The sequence below is a fragment of the Coenobita brevimanus genome, chromosome 79 (assembly GCF_032717465.1).
Source record: "Coenobita brevimanus isolate Jiangsu-jjx chromosome 79, ASM3271746v2, whole genome shotgun sequence".
In the NCBI taxonomy this organism is placed as follows: Eukaryota; Metazoa; Arthropoda; class Malacostraca; order Decapoda; family Coenobitidae; genus Coenobita; species Coenobita brevimanus.
In genome coordinates, this window is record NC_137032.1 from 10,831,246 (window position 1) to 10,856,216 (window position 24,971).

Sequence of the window (24,971 nt, forward strand, 5' to 3'; positions counted from 1 at the left end):
TCGTCCTTGAGAACAACCATCACCTCGTCCAGGAACTTCCGACGGTATAGGCGCTTTGTTGCCACGACCACTCCTTGGTCCATTGGTTGAATGAGAGCAGTTGTATTAGGTGGCAGAAACATGCACCTAATACGGCCATTTCCCGCAACCAAGTCCTTGTCGCACGGGTGGGCAGGTGCATTGTCGAGTAGAAGGAGAGCCTTTACCTGGTCGTGAGGGATTCCCAGTGTCTTCGTCTGGTAATGGATGACCTCCTTGACGAAGTGATGGTGAAACCAGTCTTTGAAGATCACAGCTGTGAACCATGCCTTCAAAGAATGGTACCAGACAACAGGAAGGACATCCATCACCCCACGAAGGCACCGAGGCTGCTTTGCACGGCCAACAACAATGGGCTTAAGCCAGTGCATGCCGTTAGCACTGGCACAACACAAAGCAGATATCCGTTCCTTGGAAAGTTTGCGGCCAGGTACACGCTTCTCTGTCTCCTCGGCTAGAGTGTTCGTTGGCAGCGAGCGATAGAATAGGCCAGTTTCGTCAGCGTTGTAGACTGGACCGAGAGTTAGGCCCTCCCTGTCGATCAAGCCTTTCACCTTGTGCTGAAACTCGTCAACTCCATCCTTGTTAGTGTCCAATGCTTCGCCATGTGCTTTACGGTTGGTAAGGCCATGTCGCAACTTGAACGCGAAGAGCCAACCCTCGGATGCCTTGAAGTCTAGGGCGTCGTGAAGCCTTCCGAACTTCTCAGCAGCAGCTTCAGCTCCGTTCCACGTACCATCACACCAGCTGCACGTTGCTGTCGATACCAAATCAACGTGGATCGGTCGATTTCTGCAAACTTGGGGGTAAACATAACCTTCCTTTCCACGTTGCGTTTGCTTCTCGACGAGAAGTCAGCCGTGTACTGCATGAGTTTGTCTCGGGAACGTTTGATATCGAACAAAGTCGACCGTGCCAGGTTGTACTCGCGGAGAATGTGGGAAGAAGACCAACCCGCATCAACTTTCTCCAATATCTCCCTCTTCTTTTCCAGAGTCAACACCACTCTCTTCCTTTTCTCAGGTGGCAGGGCCATCATCACACACACTAAGAGGAGGCCCAAGAGCAGGCAGGAAGCCCTGCAGCAGGTAGGGCACCACCACAAAAGCGATCACGTGGGCAGCCATTACGAGGAGCGTACACTCGCGGTGAGAGACAGGAGGGAAGTGGGGAGGATGCAGCAGCGCTCTATCGGACGTCGGAGGAATGACGCGCCAAAACAATGCTCTCCCGCGGCGCGTGTGGCAAGTTCAAATTACGGACGGGAAAAAATCGTTTATTTTTTTGGGGGGGGGTTTCGGACCATTTTGGGAATGTTGGATCCCAGGACGATTAGGTCCGGGTAGTGGGGATGTTCGGTTATTAGGCGTCCGGATATTAGAGTGATTTATATATATATATTTGTTGTTATTCAGATACCAATAAATTTGGAAGAAAACCAACCTCGTGAACAGGCAGGATATATATATATATATATATATATATATATATATATATATATATATATATATATATATATTTGTTGTTATTCAGATACCAATAAATTTGGAAGAAAACCAACCTCGTGAACAGGCAGGATTCCGAAGCGGATATTCGACTACTGATATCTACAGACAAAGAATCAGCTAACTGAGAAAACTACAGAATATAATAAACCACTGTGCTTAGGTTTTGTTGATTACGAAAAGGCTTTCAACTCAGTGGAGCACATAGCAATTATAAATTCACTGAAAGAACAAGGAGTGAATGAGAACATTGTAAAACTGCTCGAAAACTTATATAAAGAGAGAACTGAAACTGTTAAATTACATAAGGACTCGGGAAAAATTAAGATTGAGAAGGGTGTGCGTCAGGGAGATACAGTTTCACCAAAGTTATTTAGAGCATTCTTAGAAAGTATTTTCTGAAAGCAGACGGGCAAAACAAAGGAGTAAACATAGATGGAGAAAAGCTAAACCATTTACATGACATTGTCCTAATCTCAGAAACAGCAGAGACATTGCAAGAAATGTTAAATGAGAAAGTCTCAAAGTTGGGCTAAAAATGAACCGCAGTAAAACTAGTGTTTAAACCACAAACACCAAAGATCGTCGACAGAATAGGCGAAGTAATTCTTAAAGAAGTCGAGGAGTACAATTGCATGGGACAAATTCTGAAATTGACGAAAGATAATAAAAAGACGCATTACAATTGGATGGAAAGCTTTCGGTAAACATAGGGACATTATGAAAAGTAGCTTGCCAGTTTGTATGAATCGAAAAGTATTTAACGAATGTATAATTCCAATTATGACGTATGATTGTGAGACCTGGAAACTGACAAAATCGATGGAAAATAAATTAATCCGTTCTCACAGAGCAATGGAAAGGTCAATGTTGGGAATATCTTTAAGAGGCAAGATAAGATCAACTTGGGTGAGGGAGCAGACTAAAGTAAAAGATATGATAGAAGTTATGAAACAACAGAAATGGAGGTGGACAGGCCATATAGCAAAAATAAGGGATAACCAATGGAGCAAGAGGCTGACTGACTGGACACCAAGAGACTGTAAGCGTAACAGAAAAAGGCTAGACAGGAGGTGGAGAGATGATATACAGAAATTTGCATGGAAAACGTGGCACAGATTGGCTCAGTCAAGGAATTCGTGGAAAAGGTTGGGGGAGGCCTTTGTTCAGCAGCAGTAATGGCTGATGATAGATATATATATATATATATATATATATATATATATATATATATATATATATATATATATATATATATATATATATATGGAGAGACTTCACTTCACCGTGAAGATATGTATGCAAACTAACCACAGGAGAAATGAAAGGAGTGACAGTGAGTACTTTCGTATATTACATCTTCAGAGTGAGACAGAAACGTAAAGGGTAGAGGTCTTTTATGCACACCCGCAGCAGGTAGTGGCACAAAGAACAATGGATGACCTGAATTTTTACCTGCGGCTTAACTTAGGATCACCTGCAGCAGGGAGTGGAACACAACAAAGGATGACCTGAATCTAAAAATGCACGTGACAAAGGAGGAGGGAGAGATGATATACAGAAATTTGCAGTAATTCAGGCGTTGTTTACAAAATCCCGTGTAAAAGCTGTAACAAATTTTATATAGGACAATCTGGAAAAGATTTGGAAACTAGAATCTCACAACATAAATACAGTGTAAGAACAGCCCAACAGAGTAGTGGCTATTTCAGCACAAAGCATCCAGTGATCACCATATTGACTGGGCAGGCTCCAAGATTCTAGCAAGATCAAAAAGCTTAGATGAAAGAAATGTAATAGAATCTTGTCTAATTTCTGGCACATATGAAAAGAATATAAACATGAGCTATGGTCATTTTAAGTGTGATAAATTGTTAACTGAATTAATTTTAAACCAGTATCCCCCTGACTAACAAGGGATTGTTCCCTGTCATCTCCTGGTGGTGTAGTCACACCTGTGTGGGATACACCAAGCATTAATCCTCTAGGTCTTAAGTTAAGCAGCAGTATCTATCCCCTTCTCCCTCCCCCCTCTCCCCTTCCCCCTCCCTCCCACTCCCCTTTCCTCCCCGCCTACTCCCTCCTCATTTGTCACGTGCATTTTTAGATTCAGGTCATCCTTTGTTGTGTTCCACTCCCTGCTGCAGGTGACCCTAAGTCATGCCGCAGGTAAAAATTCAGGTCATCCATTGTTCTGTGTGCCACTATCTGCTGCGGGTGTGCATAAAACACCTCTACCCTTTACGTTTCTGTCACTCTGTCTGAAGATGTAATATACGAAAGTACTCACTGTCGCTCCTTTCATTTCTCCTGTGGTTAGTTTGCATATATATATATATATATATATATATATATATATATATATATATATATATATTGCCAGACGCCTCAATCCCGTTTGGGTTGGCCACAAACAAATCGCCTCCAGGTCGCCCTGTCCCCCGCCATTTCACTGCCCTGCTGCCAACTCACACCCCCTCTCTCATATACCTCTCCACCCCATATATATATATATATATATATATATATATATATATATATATATATATATATATATATATATATATATATATATATATACAGTAATCACTCTAATATGTGGACGCCCAGTAACCGAACATCCCCACTACCCTGACATAATCGTCCTGGGATCCAACATTCCCAGAATGGTCCGAAAACCCCAAAAAATAAAAAAATAAAAAAGATTTTTTCCCGTCCGTAATTTGAACTTACCGCGCACGGCGCGGGAGAGCATTGTTTTGGCGCGTCATTCCTCCGACGTCCGATAGAGCATCGCTGCATCCTCTCCACTTTCCGCCTGTCTCTCGCCGCGAGTGCACGCTCGTCATAATGGCTGCCCACGTGATCGCTTTTGTGGTGGTGCCCTACCTGCTGCTCTCGGGCCTCCTCTTAGTGTGTGTGATGATGGCCCCGCCACCTGAGAAAAGGAAGAGAGTGGTGTTGACTCTGGAGAAGAAACGGGAGATACTGGAGAAAGTAGATGCGGGGTGGTCTTCTTCCCGCATTCTCCGCGAGTTTAACCTGGCCAGGTCTACTTTGTTCGATATCAAGAGGTCCCGAGACAAACTCATGCAGTACACGGCTGACTTCTCGTTGAGAAGCAAATGCAACGTGGAAAGGAAGGTTATGTTTACCCCCAAGTTTGCAGAAATCGACCGATCCACGTTGATTTGGTATCGACAACGTGCTGCTGGTGTGATGGTATGTGGAACGGAGCTGAAGGCTGCTGCTGAGAAGTTCGCCAGGCTTCACGACGCCCTAGACTTCAAGGCATCCGAGGGTTGGCTCTTCCCTTTCAAGTTGCGGCATGGCCTTACCAACCATAATGCACATGGCAAAGCATTGGATGCTAACGAGGATGGAGTTGATGAGTTTCGGCACAAGGTGAAGGGCTTGATCGACAGGGAGGGCCTAACTCTCGGTCAAGTTTACAATGCTGACGAAACTGGCCTATTCTATCGCTCGCTGCCAACGAACACTCTAGCCGAGGAGACGGAGAAGCGTGTACCTGGCCGCAAGATTTCCAAGGAACGGATATCTGCTTTGTGTTGTGCCAGTGCTAATGGCATGCACCGGCTTAAGTCCGTTGTTGTTGGCCGCGCAAAGCAGGCTTGGTGCCTTCGTGGGGTGATGGATGTCATTCCGGTCGTCTGGTACCATTCTTTGAAGGCATGGTTCACAGCTGTGATCTTCAAAGACTGGTTTCACCATCACTTCGTCAAGGAGGTCATCCATTACCAGACGAAGACGCTGGGAATCCTGCGCAACCAGGTAAAGGCCCTCCTTCTTCTCAACAATGCACCTGCCCACCCGTACGACACGGACTTGGTTGCTGAAAATGGCCGTATTAGGTGCATGTTTCTGCCACCTAATACGACTGCTCTCATCCAACCAATGGACCAAGGAGTGATCGTGGCAACAAAGCGCCTATACCGTCGGTAGTTCCTGGATGGGGTGATGGTTGTTCTCGAGGACGAGGACGAGCGCAGGGAGGGACGGGACACACGAGGCAAGCGGACTTTGGAAAACCTTCGCCGATACAACATCAAGTCTGCACTGTACAACTGGGCTAGTGCATGGAAGGAAGTCCCTGTGAAGACTCTTGAAAATGGTTGGTCTCGTCTGCTTCTCGGAACGAATGTGGAGTACGATTTTGTAGGCTTTGACGTGGATGACTTCCATGCACGGCTACGTACGCACGGCGACGATGTAGATGTGGACGATCTTCGTGAGTGGTTGGATGATGACGAGGGCGATCCTGGGTATCAGACGTTGTCTGATATTGAGATCGAGTCTTCGGTTGCAGGTGTCAGTACCGAACTTGAAGATTCCGACGCTGAAGGCGACGATGATGCGGAGTCCTCTCAGCAGAACACTACTCCAGCCATCCCCAAGCTGAGCGCACTCTGGGAACATCTAGAGTTCGTCCTAGACTACCTGGAACACCCGGACTGCGACAGGGAGATGGGGCCCTTGGGACTCGTGGAGGAAGTGCATGCTTTCAGGCAGTGCATCATCAATCATCAGAATCGTCGGTCATTGCGTCAATCAACCATTGACAGTTTTTTCAGGCCCGTGACCCCTGCTGTGCCCAGCCCTGGCTCCACTCCGTTGCCTCCCCAAGACAGGCCCTCATGCTCCGAGCCACAGCCCAGCACATCAGCCACGGTGGAGTCACCGCTCAACGTGAGTTTGCAGCTGTCTTCAGAGTCGTCTGCAGTGGGTACGCCATCACCGCGACCCAGCGATGCACCCCTAGGTCGCCTGCCAGTGATACTCTTGGACTCTGACAGTGAATAAACAGCAAGAAATTCTCCACTAGACCACACGGGAATTTTGAGTGTTGTGCAGTGAAAAAAACAGTGTGTTGTGTTAAGGATTTAAAGTTGTGAGAGAAAAGACTCAATAGAAACGAAATTTAACGTAAATAGACTTGTTTGTTTTGGCTTTGGAAAATTATATGAATGGGAAAAGTTAAAGTGCAACATTTAGTAAGTTACAATGAAGCATTATTTAAACAAAAGTGCACACTGTGAAGAGAACGGACTTCTGTGTTTTATTAGTTCATTGCAAGACTTCAGGAAGAGTGTACTGCAAGTGCTTCAGGAAATCGTTCTTACTGTCAGAGTCCGAGAGGAGGCGGTTATTCATCGAGGTGGCCAGGGACTTGCTGTAAGTAGCCAGAATGTTTCATACTGTTCTTTTTTCCATACTATACTTACCTCATTTCACTCTTTAATGTCCTTTATTGGTGTGAATAGGGTGTTAGTAGCTATGCATGTGCAGTAGGAATGTGTTTTTCTGAGTTAGGCTAGGTTAGGGTCCATAAGTACCAGAATGTTTATTAATGTATGAACATACTTCTAAACCCTCATTTTATGTTTCTTTTGCATTTATTTCAGTCATTTATGTGCCTTATTGGTGTGATTTGGGTCTTAAATAGGTGCTATGCAGGTCCAGAGGGAGTTGTATAGATGTTTCTCTGAGTTAGGGTCCATAAGTACAAGTCCATAAGCTGGGGACCAATATCCAGAGAAAACCAATATCCGGACCTACCTATGGCTCTATTACGTCGGATATTGGAGTGATTACTGTGTGTGTGTATATATATATATATATATATATATATATATATATATACACACACACACACACACACACACACCTGGTATATATCTATATATATATATATATATAGATATATATATAGATATTTATATATATACTGTATATATATATATATATATATATATATATATATATATATATATATATATATATATATATATATCTATATATATATATATATATATATATATATATATATATATATATATATATATATATATATATATATATATATATATATATATATATATTCTAAGCTCGACTGGTATACTCCGGAGGTAGGCAGCAGTAAACTGTTGAGAATAAACTCATGTCTTATATCAAAATCGTGTAATGTTAGCCTGACCAGCATAGCAATGTTCGTCTATAGATCTGCAAGGGTTCAACACGATTGTTTTTAATGCTTTGACTCTTAGGATTTTCACAAGCTAAACTGTCAGTGAGTAGATTTAATAATGTAAAAGAGTTTATCGATTAGTGTGCTTCTCTTTTGTATCAATTTACCAGTTAACAGACACTTTAAGAAAGATCATCGGTCGTATTACTGAAACTGAGAGCTTCAAGAGGTAGGCAAACCCTCACATTCTGCCTCACTCATTAAACCTATGATGAGATGAACAATTATTTAGTTACTGAATATCTTGCTGCTCTGTGCTCTCTAAAGCTGGCATAAAGACTAATCCCGTGTAATGATCAAATCTATTCAATTAACACTCTTAGGGAACTGTATTCTTTCTCAGCTGAATAGAATTGTCTGTTGTGTGCTGGAATAGAATATTAGAATTTTCCCGAATATGAAAGGGTTAATGTTACATTATTAACACTCAGGCTCCTATAAATCACTCGAAGTTAAATGTAGTCATCTGGTATTAGCTACAACACACTACTGGTGTTGTTCTGTCCATGAACTAACTTGACTAAAAAACTGTTGATCGACATACTACTATTGCCTCCCAGTTTTAATGATACACTTAATAAAGTCTAGTGAATGCAGTTCACAGTGTCTGACCGTGGGCGTCCATCCAGTAGTGAGGTGGGTGGGCGTGATGGGCGTGAGGGTGAGGGCGGAGGCTTGTGTCAGGGCGTCGGGTGCCAGCTGCTTCACCACCACCGTCACGTTGGCACTCACATCACGCTGACCCCACACAGCGTCGCTCACCACAAATTGCAACTCGTACCTGCACGACACACACAGAGACCGGATACACAAACAAACATATGATCAGGTTCCTTTGGTAAGTGTGATAAGGAGAACAAAGAAAGTTTAAAATTTCCCCATGACTTTCTGACAAAAAATTATAATTAAGACAGGAAATTATCGCGGCCTTTATCTCAGGAAGAGCATGGACAAGAAGAATGAAGAAACTTGTCGTTAGTTTCTTGTTTTTCCTGTAAATGAATACCTGAGCTACGAGAGAGAGAGAGAGAGAGAGAGAGAGAGAGAGAGAGAGAGAGAGAGAGAGAGGGTCATAAATTTGTTTGGGAATTCGGACCCAGGTACATAAGGGACCATGAGTTTACTGGCAACAGCATACAGGAGGTGGCTATAGCATAGGCAGCCCTCGATTCATGCCAGGGTTATGTTCCAAAAATCACAGCTGTACACATACAACCGGAACTGCAAATTGAGGAAACCTGGTAAATCTGTAATAACACTGTAGTAAGCATTTTAATTTACTTAGGGTCTGTCATTGAAAAAAAGACATGAATGGGGACATATATCGATAACTAGCTGTTTAGACAGAGAAGGATGTTAAGTGCTGTATTCATCCTCAGGGAACAGTATACAGACGGAGGGAAAAAATAACAGATGTCTGTCACGTCAGTACTGGCAGAACAGGACGGCCCTATAAGTATTCCCTTGTGAAATGTCCCAGTGTAACTAAACGGATAGCCTGGTGGTCCTTTCCTCCGTTTCTCGTATTTCTCCACTACTTTCTCTTAACGGTGGGAGATCAAGCCTTGGGGTGCACTGACAATGAAGAAGAAATCGACTTTTCCTGACGCAAATTTATCGCCATGTAGATCTGCAAAAGACATTTCTCGCCATCGCCTATATTATGTCTCTTAGTAACAAACAGCTTGTGAGGAACGTAATCCAACAAAGCTACTTTTACCAGCGCGCTCACAATGCCAGAGTTAGCGGTATACTCATAATTTGATGTGCGCGCGCGCGTGTGCATGCGTATATGTGTGTATGTGTGTGTGTGTGTGTGTGTGTGTGTGTGTGTGTGTGTGTGTGTGTGTGTGTGTGTGTGTGTGTGTGTGTGTGAACAAAATCATTCCAAAAGTTTTTCCTCGATTATAACTAAACATTGGCAAACGACTGAAGAACAGGTAACAAGGAACACTTGTTTTTGAGAACAGTAATTAAAAAGTCAAGGTCACAGGGCGAGGTCAGAGTGTGGCCCCAAAAAAAGCAATTTAAAGAGTTTTTTATCCAAGTTAGACCAAACTTTAAGGAAACTTTGCTGCTAATCTAAGAATGAAGTAACTGAGTTTTGAGAACAACCTTTCAACAGTCCAGGTCACAGGGCAATGTAAAATTGATCCCAGTGTGTGACTGATACACACTACTGATACGATTTTTAGCAAGTTTATTGGTACGGCTGCACATTCGGTGTGTCCTTAACCTATTTTTTTAGAACAATATGTCAAAGGTCAATGTCACGGGATACGAAAAATTAAACAGTGCTTCATCACACTTGGACCAAACTTTGTGGAGTTGAAAATACGGCAAGAACACCAAGAAAAAGTCAACTTGGAGAACAATCAGTCAAAGCTCAAGGCCACAATGAAAGGATAAATTCCAACCTCACACGTTGGGTCCACTCACAGAGATTTAATATTGTCTGAACAATAACTTGATGGAAGTTGTTAAGGGTCAGTCGAGAGCAAAGTGACTCAGTTTTGAGAACGATCAGTCAAAGCTTATGGTCACAGGATAAGGTCATATTCCAATCCGTGTGTCCGTGTGCGGATAAAATTACTAAAACAATTTTGATATGATTTGAGTTAACCTTGGTTGATTAGTTGAAAAACATCGAAGATGTTGACCTATTGTTTGAAAACAATTAGTCAACGGCCAAATCCACATGACAAGGTAAATTTAAGCAGTTTTTAACCGAGGTAAGCTAAGCTTTGTGGAAGACTTCAGGTTCTTCCAAGGATAAAGATATTCGGTTGTGGGAAGAATCAGCGAAAGGACAAGGTTACATGGAATGGCCAAATGTCAAGGTCACTGGACAAGTCAGCTCAAACAGTTTTGATTTGACTTGAAGCAAAGTTGGTGCATAGGTTATGGGTTACGCAAGACTGAAGTAATTCGATTTTCAGAGGAAACTGTTCAAGGTCAAGTTCACTGGGGAAAGTCAAACATTGGGCCCTAGACCAACTGGTGGGCGAGGGTTTTGCTCTCTCTGCATGCTCGTGCTCACGGTTGTGCTCGAGCTCGTGTTCTCTCTCTCTCTCTCTCTCTCTCTCTCTCTCTCTCTCTCTCTCTCTCTCTCTCTCTCTCTCTCTCTCATTTTTTTTTTTTTTTTGCATTTACTATTTTTGTCCCGACTTACAAGATCACACCAGAGTATTTTCCATTTCGGCTTTAATATGAATAGGCCCTTACTGTGCGTTTACAATTTTGCTGGAATTGACTTCTTCAGTCGCAAACTATTTAGTCACGAAGGATGAGACAGAAATTGGACAAAGAACATTCCGATTCGCTGGTTTATATTGCTGTATTATAGTTTCATACTACTGCCTACAATATGTATGACATTGTGAGATGGCTAAAACAGAACCTGACACAGCATAAAGAGCTGTTCTTATTTTTTCCGACCTACACGATTGGAGAATTTGCGTCAGAATATGTCTGATCTCTGCCTCAGTGAGAATGCATCAGTATGAAACAAACTTTCCTCGACTTCTTATCCGCATGAATTTCTTAGTGGACAGTGAAGGAACTAACAAACAAACTAATAAAGTGTTATGCATTCATACTCCACAAAAGCATCAACTCTCAGAAGCATCACAAAAATAACAGACAAATCACATAAGACACATAAACACCCCTTACTTCACCTAACAGCAAGCCCAGTAGATGATCTAATGCAGAAAATACTGCAAAGCAGCAGGATAAGACTGGATATTAAATCCAAATAAAACACCTCATAATCTTAAATATCCTTGAGTAAAATTTTCAGCTTTCCCTTACTTCACAGTCAAATTCCTGACACCAGGAAGAACTCGTTCATCATCTATCTATCTATCTATCTATCTACTGTATCTATCTAGCTACTGCCAGACGCCTTAATCCCGTAAGGGGTGGCCACAACCAAATCGTCTCCATGTCGCCCTGTCCCAGGTCATTTCACTGCCCTGCTCCCAGCTAACACCCCGCCCTCTCGTATACCTCTCCACTCCATCCCTCCATCTCATCCTTGGCCTTCCCCTCACTCTCCCCCTCTCCATCTCGCTCACATACACTCTCCACGTCAGTATCTCACTCTCCATCCTCTCCACATGGCCAAACCACCTCAGTGTGTTTCTGCTAACGCTTCCTATCACATCCACATCCACACCACAAAACTCCTTCACCTCCTCATTTGTCTGTCTATGTGACTCTACAGTACATGCTCCTCTCAAATAACTATATACTCAAACCCGGTAAATTACCCAACACTCCATCACCGTGTATACCAATATCGCTGCTTTGCATACCACCCAGAATAATGGAGAGACAAATTCTGAAGAACATTGCCAATTACATTTTGACTTCGAATAGGAATTCCGACCCAAGCTCTCAACCATCGCACGTCTTTCCGATAATTTCAGCTTGAAACAGCTTATAATAAAGACATTAGCAGCAACAGACATAAACACAGCTTTTAACACTAACAAAACACAGCAAAATGAGCAGAATCATAAATACACATGGAAAACACACACACACACACACACACACACACACAGCGGCATAAATGGTTGTCCAACTTCCTCTAATTAAGCCAAACTCAAGTACAGAAATTTACAGGTTCAGATTACGATCCGACGATGTCCGAAATGACTCAGTCTTCTAACCCCTACTTTTTAACCTTTAATGTCACGACCTAACCCTCCTCATCCGTCAGTTTTTCGGTAAGAGCATTGTCCTGTGGTCATGACCAACCAATAGCCTCGCAACACAATAAATCAACAAACGGTAGGCCAGCTCCAACAGTGTCCATACTCGCTTGCATGATGGTTTTCACAAAATAAAATAATTCTCTCACCACCAAAACATGTGTCTTTCTCTTCTCTTTACAGAGACGATTCTCAGCCGCACCATCATTCCTGCCTCTCTCACCAGCCGCTTCCATTGCAGACACGCTTAAATATTTCAGGTCTTACTTTGAGTATACACATAACATTTTATCAACATATAAGCAACATCAGTGTAAAAGCACCTACAAAGCTCAACCCCATGACGACACTCGCAGGCATTACCTTGGGACAGATATAAGCTGTATGAATGCCTGAAGACATTCAACAGCGGGTTTAATAAAAATTCCAGGAGAAATGCAGGTCCAAGACTGGCCTCTGCCTTAACAGCCACAAAGCTACACGAAAGTTGAAGTGAAACGCACGCAAGAGGTATTTCATGAAAAATGACGGATACAAGAAGACAGTAAGTGTTGACAACTCACATCAAGAGACATGAGCTTCGTAGTCAAGGATCATATGAATGACAGGCACACAGCCCTTCACGTTAGCTCAGGATCCATCCCGTCCATGTAACTTTCTATTGCATTATCCCCTCCACAAAAAAAAAATGGATGAAAAACTTACCAAACTAACAGAATGAGTCAATAATAGTCCTCACCCTCCACCCAGCACCACACTTATCAAACGCATACATAAACATACAACCACCACAGCCATTTATGACCTCCAGCCAAACATCATCCTTCATGAACTACCAGCAAACACCTCACCCTGAGAAACAACCATCCATACACGGAGAAACAAAAGCGTACATATCCAGACTAAGATGAATTCATCACGATTCCCTGCACCGCCACCATGGCAATATACAACTTTTGAACAGCCCACTATACCCACACTGTACATTAGCGCCCCCCTCCCCCATCACAGTAGCTTACACAAACTCGCCTCACCAAGCACAGAAGATCCTTCAATATACCCTCAACAAAAGCGTCTGTGATAGCCCGGTTAAAGTTGTCGGTTTTCCTGTGATCCACTAATTTAATTAAAAAAAAAAAAAACGGGTTGCAACTACAACTTGGCAATGTCTTAGAATAAATGGGGGGGGGGGGCAGCTTCCTTCAGTATGACATTGTCCTCCATCTTTCTCTCAAGAGCTGACCTGCTGTATTGTCAGCCTAGAGGACATACAGTTCAGGATAGGAAGGCGAGGATGCTGATAATGAAAACATTAACCCTTTCGCTTTCTATGGGCACAATGACCTCTTGAATCCGATGACGTCTTGCTTATTATATTAATGCTGCTTTCAGACGATATTATTCGGCTTAGAAAGTCTCACATTTTGTCAGGCAACATCTAACTCCGAAAGTTCGGAGCTGGATATAGTCATCACGTGGAAGGAGCAACAAATACACAATACGATATTGTAGTGAAGTGGTAAGTTATTTTATTTGGGCTATCGCAAAACAGATTTGGTCATGCTGAGAGAAATTTTGATAACAAAGAGACTGATTATTGTTTCGATTAACCTTTAGCAACGCTGCATCTAGTGGCATCGATATAACTGCGTGGTGAAGATTCTTGGCTATACAAAGGGCTCTCTACTCCCTAACTCCTTCCCCCTAAAAAAAAAGGAAAAAAAATAGGATTGTGGTCTGCAGGAGAGGGCAAATTCAGCCTGCCTTCTACTGAGTTCACGTTCAGTCTACCCTTAGGTTGCAGCTATTGTTGCATTAACTCTTCACTATTGAAATAACGCAACTTATTTAAATAGTCTGGATTTAGCCGGAATAAAAAATGCCTTAGAGCATCCATGGCAATAAATGGTGAAGCTACAAGAGGTCCCAGCACACTGGAAGTGTATAAAGAGAAAGGTTTCGAGGACAAAGAATGTGTATCTAGAGCCGTTGCAAAGAAAGCAGAAGATACAGTGGACATGGAAGCTATCAAACTAGAACGTACACACACACACACACACACACACACACACACACACACACACACACACACACACACACACAAAGGGAGGCCAATAAGAAAAATTAGGAAGGAAGGCTAATAAGAAAGACACAACCATCAGTGAACTAACAGTGGAATTGAGTACGCTTAGGAAGAAAGTGAGTGAAATGGCAAGTACAGTAGTCAATCACGAGAGTGTTATGGAAGAGATCAAAAATAACACAGAGACAATTAGGCAAGCAAGCAGTCTTATGGACCAGAGCAGTGATATTGAGGAGATGATAACACAGGTGAATGAAGCTGTGCAAAGCTACAAAAATGATGCAGAAACCACGTATGCTGAAATGGTGAAAGTAAAGAAAGACTTAGAAACAAGGGTGGAGGAAAAAAGGATTAAAAAGGAAGTGAAAAGAATAATCCAAAACAATCCAAAGTTAGTCAGAGATTCAGTAGAGATAAATAAATCAATAGTAATCACTGGTATAGAAGAGGAAGAAGTTAAAAACAAGATCACTAGAGACAAAAAGGAGATGGCAAATGTAATGAGCTTACTGAAAGAAGTATCAGAGGAAATCTGTAGTAAAGACATAGAGGAACACAAAAGGTTAGGGAAATACGAGAAAAGCAAGACAAGACCTCTAAAGGTGACTTTCCAGAGTGAAAACACTGTGGAAGAGATACTAAAAAATGCAAAGAATCTTATGGAAAAAGAGGAGTTCAAAAATGTATGGATAAAAAGATGCCTAACACAAGAGGAACTGGAATTACTGAAAGAGAAAAGGGAGGAAGCAAAAACAAAAAATGAGGGAAGATCAGAAGAGGAGAAGAATAAATTTTTTTACAAAGTAATAGGATTGCAGGTACGAAAGTGGTACACAAACAGGATGGAAGAAAAAGGAGGAAGGTAGTAGAACCATGTCATAACAAGTATATAAACAAGATGATAAAGTTGATGTACTCAAATGTGGATGGAATGGTATCTAAATTACTAGAGATGAATGATTATGTCAGAGAAAATGAACCACAAATAATATGCCTAACTGAGACAAAATTAACACCAAGGATATCCAATGACATACTAAACTTAGAGGAATACAATATATGGAGAAGAGACAGAAATTTAAAAAAAGGAGGAGGAATTATAATATTAACTAAGAAAAATCTAAAAGTCAAGGAAATGAACCTAGATATACCATCACAAGTAGAACTGATTGCAGTAGAGATCGACACATCAGAAGGTAAAGTAATTGTAGCCAATTTGTACATGCCACCCAGATCAAACACATGGGAAAGAGACGAATATGAGGACCTGGCAGAGAGTACAATTCAGAGTATAAGACCATTGCTACATAAAATGGAAGAGAAATCGGAAAGAATTATACTAACTGGGGACTTCAATACAAATATAAATTGGAATACTCTAGATATAAATAACCAAGAAAGCTGTTGGGACCAAAAGCTCCTGGATCTCGTACAAGAGTTTTTCTTAACGCAACATGTGAGGGAAACCACCAGAAAAAGAGGATTTGATGTACCTTCAGTGCTAGATCTAATATTTACTAGGCAAGAAAATGACATTGACAGTTTAATATATCACCCTCCACTCGGCAAAAGCGATCATGCAGTACTAAATTATAACTTCAGGATAGCATATGACATAGTAAACAGCAATGACACTTACAAAAAGAGCCTAAACTATAAAAAGGGAAATTATCAAGACCTAAAGAAGTATTTCTTAGAAGCTGATTGTGAAAATGTGCTCAGAGGACAAGATTTAAATGCTGTATATAAAAATTTTTGTGAATTTTGTGAAATAGGAGTCCAGAAGTACATCCCACAGCAGAAAGAAGCAGATAAGAAAATACAGAAATGGTTCAATACAGAATGTAAAAAATCAAAAGAAAGAAGAGATTTGTTGTGGAATAGATACAGAAGACACAATAGTGAAAGGGCGTATAATAATTACAAACAGGCAAGAAACGACTATACAAGAATAAGGAGGGAAGCCCAAAAACAGTTTGAGGAGGATATAATAAATAAAAGTAGTGATCAACCAAAGCTGTTTTACAGCTATATCAGAAGCAAAACCAACGTAAAAGATATAATACAATCCATAACGGACGAGGGAATCACTTATACACAATAGAAAGATATTTGTGAAGCACTAAATAAGAATTTCCAATTAGTTTTTACAGAAGAAAAAAATTTTGAGAGGGACTATGTGGAAAACGCATGTCCACACATACTACCAGATATACAAATAGCAGAAAAAGTAATACAGGAGGAGTTAAGTAGATTAGACAGAGGAAAAGCAAGTGGTCCTGATGAAATTTCATGTTGGATATTACGAGAATGTGCAAGGGAGTTAAGTAAACCATTATTTTTAATTTTCAAGAAATCCTTGAGTCAAGGGAAACTGCCTGATATATGGAAAAAAGAAAATATAGTCCCCTTATTCAAGAAAGGAAATAGACAAAATCCTCTCAACTACCGACCAGTATAACTGACCAGTGTTGTAAGCAAGGTATTAGAAAAACTTATAAGAAAAGCTTGGGTAAATCATCTAGAAGAACACAGTATGATAACAGAAAGACAGTTTGGTTTCAGAAAAGGAAAATCATGTGTTACTAATCTGTTGAGCTACTATGACAGAGTAACAAACACAATACAGGAAAGGGAAGGATGGGTGGACAGTATCTATTTAGATTTCAAGAAAGCTTTTGACACAGTACCACACCAAATTCTTTTATGGTAACTGTACCATCAAGGAGGAATTCGAGGCAAACTGTTTTGTTGGATGCAAGACTTTCTCATAAAAAGAGAAATGAGGACAGTACTAAGAGGAAACTACTCATCATGGAAAGAAGTGACTAGTGGAGTACCACAGGGTTCGGTGCTGGCACCAATCATGTTTTTAGTGTATATAAATGATATAAACAGTAACACTGGAAATGAGAGCTATCTGAATATGTTTGCAGATGATGTAAAAATACAAAGGAGAATTACTAGCACAGACTCTTGTAGGGAGCTACAAGAAGAATTAAATAAACTTCATGAATGGAGTAGTACATGGCAAATAGAATTCAATGTGGACAAGTGTCATGTAATCAAGTTCGGTAAAAGTGGAAAAAGACCTGATTGGGATTATAAGTTAGGAAATAAAACCCTATACACATCAGAAAGAAAGAAAGACCTAGGTGTGATTATCAATAACAGACTATCTCCGGCTGACCACATCAGCGAGAAGGTACGGAACATGTATACTATCTATCTATCTATTGCCAGACGCCTCAATCCCGTTTGGGGTGGCCACAAAAAAATCGCCTCCAAGTCGCCCTGTCCCCCGCCATTTCACTGCCCTGCTCCCAACTCACCCCCCCCTCTCTCATATACCTCTCCACCCCATCCCTCCTTCTCATCCTCGGCCTCCCCCTCCCTCTTCCCCCCTCCACCTCACTCACATACACTCTCTTCGTCAGTCTTTCACCCTCCATCCTCTCCACATGGCCAAACCACCTCAGTGTGTTCCTCATAACGCTCCCTATCACATCCACATCAACACCACAACGTTCCTTTATATCCTCATTCGTCAGCCTATCTCTCCATGTGACTCCACAGGCTCCTCTTAAATAACTCATTTCCACTGCTCTCACTCTTGACTTGTGTCCTTCCAACAACGTCCAAGCTTCACTTCCGTACGTTAGAGTTGGTATCACAATACTGTCATGTAGTAACTTTTTCACTTCCATGCTCACTTCCCTGTTTCTTATCACTGCTTTCAAAGAACCAGCTTCTTCTTCCCTGCTGTATACATGTATACACTGCTTGCAAATATGAGAATAGCATTCACATACATAAATGAAGACATGCTAAGAAGGATAATAACATCATTCATTAGACCAACCCTGGAATATGCATCAGTAGTCTGGAGTCCTCATCTCAAAAAGCATATAGACAAGATTGAAAAAGTTCAAAGGGCCGCTACAAGATGGATACCAAGCTTAAGGGACCTAAGCTACGAAGAAAGACTAAATAAACTGAATTTACCAACACTACAGGAGAGAAGGAAAAGAGGTGACATGATAATGCTATATAAGTGCATATCAGGGAAGGAGAAAATAGACATAAATGATTACTTAACATATGGAGAAGCATCAGCAAGAGGACACTGCAAAAAACTGCATAAGAAGAGAGGTGATAAAGACGTAAGGAAATTTAGTTTCTCAAACAGAGCAATTGATCAATGGAATGCACTACCGAATGAAATAGTGTGTGCCAAAACAATTCACAAATTTAAGGATATGTACGATAAATATGGTTTAAGACACGGGACAGTACGAGCTTGACTCATTCCTGTAAAGATACAATTAGGTAAGAACAATTAGGTAAGAACACACACACACACACACACACACACACACACACACACACACACACACACACACACGCTCGAGCTGACGGATGAGCTGCTCTGCACGTACCGTACAAGAAGGAAGATTTTGGGCTGAGTGCTGATCGGAAGAATTGAGATAGAGCTTTGGGAGTTTGTATCCACAAATTACAGAAGACTAAAGATGTATCGAACAAGTATTTGCGTTATTCTGTCTATCATTAATGTGTGTAGAGGTGGGTAGTAGCTCGCAAAAATACTGGTGAGCTGAGAAAAAAAAAAATCTGATCAAATTTATCAACAAGCTACCTTGAAGAGCGAATTGCCTTGTGAGTAAAGGAAAAATAAACACTTTTCCTGCTTCCTAATGATAAAAAAAAAAAAAAAGTTAACACTTATTGCTGCATACTTTGTGTTGTTCAATTCCAGAAAATATCAGACAATTATTTTCTTCATGCAAGTGTCAGTCATGAAGTCTGCGATATTAATAGTAACATTAACCTTCTCTTGGCCGCCACAACTCCAGTAAGCTATTGCACCTAATGCAAAACAGCGTAATTCAGCTGAAAGTCAGTAATAGGTTTACGAAAGTGTTGCATAATTCTTCTGTCACTACCTGCCATTAACCTGAGCATTTAAAAACTATATTCATCTGATCTAAGACATGATGTATCCTCTGTGGCACTCCACCAGTTGCTTTCAAACTCAGTGTAACGGAAGACGTTTCATATTCTTGTTGCAACAATCCTGTAATAGTCATGTTTTTCTTTTTGCATCTTAACTCCCCCACCCCCCCAAAAAAAAAAATGTTCTCTTTCAAATGAACAGCACAGCAAAATAATATACACTTAGAAAGTGAAATGTGATGCGGTAAGTTTAGAAAAACGGGAACACTAGACTAGATAAGCTGAAATATATATATATATATATATATATATATATATATATATATATATATATATATATATATATGAAGCACTTGAAGGTGTAGTTGGTATGCATGGTGTGCCTGGAAGAAATGAAAAAGGGGAACGAATGATAGGGTTGTGTATTGAGCGAGAGATGGTGATTGGAAATACGCTGTTTGAGAAGAAAGATATTTATAAGTATACATGGGTGAGACAGGAGGGTGGAATGGTTGTGGATAAAGCACTGATGGACTATGTGGTTGTGTCTAAAAATGTAATGGGAAGATTGTTGGATGTGAGAGTTCTGAGATGGGAGGGTGGAGGTATGTCTGACCACTACCTGGTGGAGGGAAAGTTAAGAGTAGGTAAGAAATTGGTGAAAGCTAGGAGGGTTAGGTGTGGCAGGGAGATTATGAAAGTGAGTGAGTTGGATAAAAGAGAGAAAATGATAGCGTATCAGGAGAAATTGAAAGATGAGTGGAACGCAGTGAAAGATCAGGAAAATGGCAGTGTGGAGGAGGAGGAGTGGCAGTTGTTTAAGAGTGCTGTGGTGGGGCATGCAGAAGAGGTGTGTAGTGTGAGACGTGTGGGTAGTGGTGTAAGAAAAGGAAGTGAATGGTGGTGCGAGGAAGTAAGTATGGCTGTGGCTGAGAAGAGACGTGAATATGAAGTGTGGCTGCAGAGGAAGGATGAGGTGTCATATGAGAGGTATAAGGAAAAGAGGAATAGGGCGAGAACGGCTGTGCGTGATGCTAAAGTGGCAGCAGATGAGAGATGGGGTAGGCGGCTGACTGAGAATTTTCAACAGAATAAGAAAATCTGGAACGAGGTTAAAAGGGTGCGAAAGGGAGAGTCTGGGAATGAAGAACGAGTAAAAGCAGAGGATGGAAGGATGTTAATTGTGATGGATGCAGTAAGGAAGAGATGGGCAGAGTATTTTGAAAGACTGTTAAATGTAGAGGAGGAAAGGGTGGCTGAGATTGTGGCGGATGGAAGGGTGCAAGGAATAAATGTGTTGGGAGAGTTGAATGATTCTTGATCACGAAGGAGGAAGTGGAGAAGGCAGTAAAGGAGATGAAAACAGGGAAAGCTGCAGGTATGGATGGGTGTGCTGTGGAATGCCTGAAGGGTGGTGGAGTGACTATTGTTGACTGGTTAGTAAGACTGTTGAATGTGTGCTTTGTGAAAGGTATGGTGCCAATTGACTGGGCAAGTGCTTGTGTGGTCCCGTTGTATAAAGGCAAGGGTGATAAGTATGAATGTACTAGCTTTAGGGGTATAAGTCTGTTGAGTGTGATAGGTAAGGTGTATGGTAGAGTGTTAATTATGAGAGTTGGAGAGGGTACAGAGGGTGTGATTGGTGATGAGCAATGTGCCTTCACGAGAGGGAGAGGATGCGTGGATCAGGTGTTCGCTGTGAGACAAGTGTGTAAAAAGTATTTAACGAAAGGCAAGGATGTGTTCTCGGCATTCATGGATTTAGAGAAAGCGTATGATAGAATCGATAGGGAGGCTTTGTGGACTGTTTTAAGATTGTATAGACTTGATGGTAGGTTACTAAGAGGGGTGAAAAGATTTTATGTAAATAGTAGTGCATGTGTAAGAGTGGGAAATGCTGTGAGTGATTGGTTTCCAATGAGAGTGGGGCCGCGACAGGGATGTGTGATGTCACCTTGGTTGTTTAATATTTATATCAATGGTGTTGTAAGGGAGGTGAATCCAAGAGTTTTAGGTGGAGGTCTGAGTCTGGTGAATGTTGATGGTGGAGAGTGGAATCTGAAGCAGCTGCTGTTTGCAGATGATACTGCATTGGTGGCTGATTCAGGGGAGAGATTGAGACAGTTGGTAGAGGAGTTTGGAAGGGTGTGTGATAGGAGGAAATTGAAAGTAAATGAGAATAAGAGTAAAGTGATGAAGTGTACGAGGTTGGTAGATGGTAGGAGGATAAATATAGTTTTGAATGGTGAGTTGCTTGAGGAGGTAGAGTGTTTTAAATATTTAGGGTCACATGTTGCTGTAGATGGAAGAATAGATGCACAAGTGAAGTTTAGAATGAATGAAGTAGGTAAGGTACTGGGAAGAATGAAAAAAGTGTTTAGATCTCGTTCACTTAGAATGGATGTAAAGAGAAGGCTGCATGAGGGTGTTGTGGTACCGACTGCGTTATACGGGGCTGAAACATGGAATATGGGTGTAGCAGAGAGGAAAAGTTTGAATGCAATGGAGATGAGGTGTCTGAGGAGTATGTGTGAAGTGACACGTATGGATCGAGTGCGAAATGATGAAGTGCGAAGGAGAACTGGAGTTGTTCGGGAGATGGCTGGTAGAGTGGAGCAGAGGGTGTTGCGATGGTTAGGGCATATGAAGAGAATGGTTACTGAGTGATTGGTGAAAAAGATAGCTAGATCTGATATGAGAGGTGTAAGGCTGAGAGAGATACCACGAATAGGATGGATGGACAGTGTGAAGAGAGCACTGGATGCTAGAGGGATGTCTGTTGAGCAAGGAAGAGTGGCTGTGCGTGACAGAAATAAATGGAGAGAAATTGTGAATGAATAATAGATGACGCAGCCCTGAGGGGATATTCTCCCACATTTGGTCTGATCAGCTAGTCAGGTCAGGTGCGGGTAAGGGGGTCTATTATGAAGTGGCAGGGGTAAACTGGCTCTGCTGTCAGGCCCTGCTGTGGATGTCACTGATTGCACTACCTTGTGCGGTGTGGTGCGGTGAGGATCTGTTCCTTCTCCCCTTTGGGGCTAAGATGGGAATGAATGTGTTTGAATGGATGAGTAAATGGGGAGTGTGTCGTCCTGTCTCGGCTACCTCTCTTTCCTTTGGGGAAGCAGCCTAGGTACATAGATATAATATATATATATATATATATATATATATATATATATATATATATATATATATATATATATAGATAGATAGATAGATAGATATATATAGATAGATAGATATACATATATACATGATTGTGTGGGGAGGAGGAGGCCGTAGCACGGGCCGAACAGGGTAGTACTCCCGAGGGGAATGGGAATGCTGGTGATAGGGAGAGCTGGAGCTCTTGTTTCACTAGCTATCTAACCATCCCCCTTTGTTGACCTTTTCAGTGTGACAGTAACATGGAGAGTAGACCAGCATACTCTCCCAAACACATCCTCTAACTATCTATGCACTACACCACATGCACTTTACATTTCACACAATGTATCCCACTACGTTACAGGGGTTGGCGCCAGCAAGGGCATGCGGCCAGAAAACTTTGCCCCCGCTACCTAGTGGTGGACTTCTGGGGGAAGGCATGGCGGGGGTTCCGCCGGCATAGATCATGGGTCCAGGGCGAGATGGGGCTCGGACCTGTGCTAGAGGGTACAGGGCATTGCGGTTCCCAGGCTGCCGCTTCCGCCCAATAGAGAGGGGCCCGAACCTGGGAGTAGCGCCCCAGGAGGCTGCCCTATCAGTGGGTGTATAATGGCGGGATAGTTGCAGTGCCAAGACGCGCTTGGAGGGTGTCCCTGCAGCTGTCCTGGCAGGGTGCCCCAAGGCCACTACCACAGCCACTGGTAAGCTGGTGGGCTAGGGGTCCCAGATCCATTGCCTGGACCTGGGATTGTGCAGTGAGTGGGACCTGTGCTGTGTCTGTCCCCATTTATTAATACTGAAGATGACAAAACAAAATAAGTTTCAAAGCAAGCCTGAGGACAGTAAATCACCCATGGGGATGAGGGTGGGTTCATGGAATGTGGGAAGTTTGAGGGGAAGAGCAGGGGAAGTCGTTGAGGCATTCAGTAGGAGGTGGGTGGATGTGGCGTGTTTGCAGGAAGTCCGGTACAGGGGTGGATCAGCCAGAAAGATTGTTGGGAAGGACTGTTGCTATAAGTTGTTTTGGCAGGGGGGGACAGACGGATATGGAGGTGTTGGTGTGATGGTTGCGGAGAAATGGGTGGAATATGTTATGAATGTTTTGAGAGTACGTGATAGGATATTGGTAGTGAAAATTCTGTTGGGAAGAAAGATAGCTGTGATTATATCTTCATATGCTCCACAGGCAGGATTGGATGAATCAGAGAAAGATACATTTTGGGATGATTTAATACGTGTAGTGGGTGGTATGCGGGATGATGAGATAGTGATTTTGGGAGGGGACTTAAATGGTCATGTAGGTGAAGCAGCACAAGGTTATGAAGGAGTGCATGGGGGATGTGCATATGGTCTAAGGAATGCAGAAGGGGAAAGGATACTCGAGTTTGGGGAGGCAACGGACATGATTGTGTGCAACACATATTTTAGGAAAAGAGACAGTAGGTTAATTACGCATGAGTCTGGGGGAAATAGCAGTCAGATAGATTATTTTCTGGTTAGGAGGGCCGATAGGAGGTTAGTGAGGGATGTTAAAGTTATAGGAAGTGAGGAGTGTGTGCAGCAGCACATACTATTGATTTGTGATATGGTGCTTAAAGAACAAGTGATGAAAAAGAGGACTTATGTACCTAGGAGGAAAATATGGAAGCTGAAAAACCAAGTAGTAAGGGATGCCATCTATAACGAGTTGAGGAGAGTGGTGGCTGAACAGGGAGCTGTAGACAGAGGCGTTAATGAACAGTACAGAGCCCTCAAGAACAATTTCTTGAGAGTTACTGATGTAACATGCGGCTGGACAAGAGGACCACCAAGACATAAAGTAACTTGGTGGTGGGATGAGGGTGTAGAAGCTGCAATTAAGGAGAAAAGAAGGCTTTTCCGGGAAGCGAAATTTTTTTTCCTGCCCAGTTCCGTCACTTTGCACATATGGCAACGTTGCCCTGTGTTTAGTTTGGCAACGCCGCGCAGCTCACCTTTTTTATGCTGGACTATGAATATAATACCTGACTATCTACATTTTACATGGATTGAAAGAATAATAGAGACATAGAGGTCATATAGTTTTCGCTGCCTTAGCTTAAATAAATATAAAAAGGGGCCATACCACTGTCTTTACTTCGTCACTCGTCTGCTGAGAGAGAGAGAGAGAGAGCTTGAAACAGTATAAAATAATAACATGCAGGGTCATCAATAAAAAGTGAGTATGCAAGGAAGATACTCTCTACACTTTGCTAAAATTAGTTATATGTTGATTTAATGAAAATGCGGTACGTCTTAGGGGTGGTACATGACTGTTCGTTGAGAACACTTATCAGTAACATATGTTGTAGGCCTATACTACTTTACCTGTCATTTCTTGTCATTGCTCCCAGACTTACGATTCAATCAGCTGTGTTTACAGGAGAGAGAGAGAGAGAGAGAGGTTAATGACCCATAATATTTTATCACCTAAA

At 42.0% G+C, this 24,971-nt stretch overlaps 1 protein-coding gene across 1 annotated transcript in view; it reads right to left on the minus strand.

Annotated features, from left to right (window-relative positions):
• The window catches only part of LOC145409023 (putative neural-cadherin 2), a 532,112-nt gene that overhangs the window by 109,596 nt on the left and 397,545 nt on the right, over positions 1-24,971 (minus strand). The window contains exon 15 of the mRNA XM_080279591.1: positions 8,203-8,371. Within this exon, the coding sequence (XP_080135717.1) occupies positions 8,203-8,371 (169 nt within the window). The remainder of the gene's footprint in view (positions 1-8,202; positions 8,372-24,971) is intronic.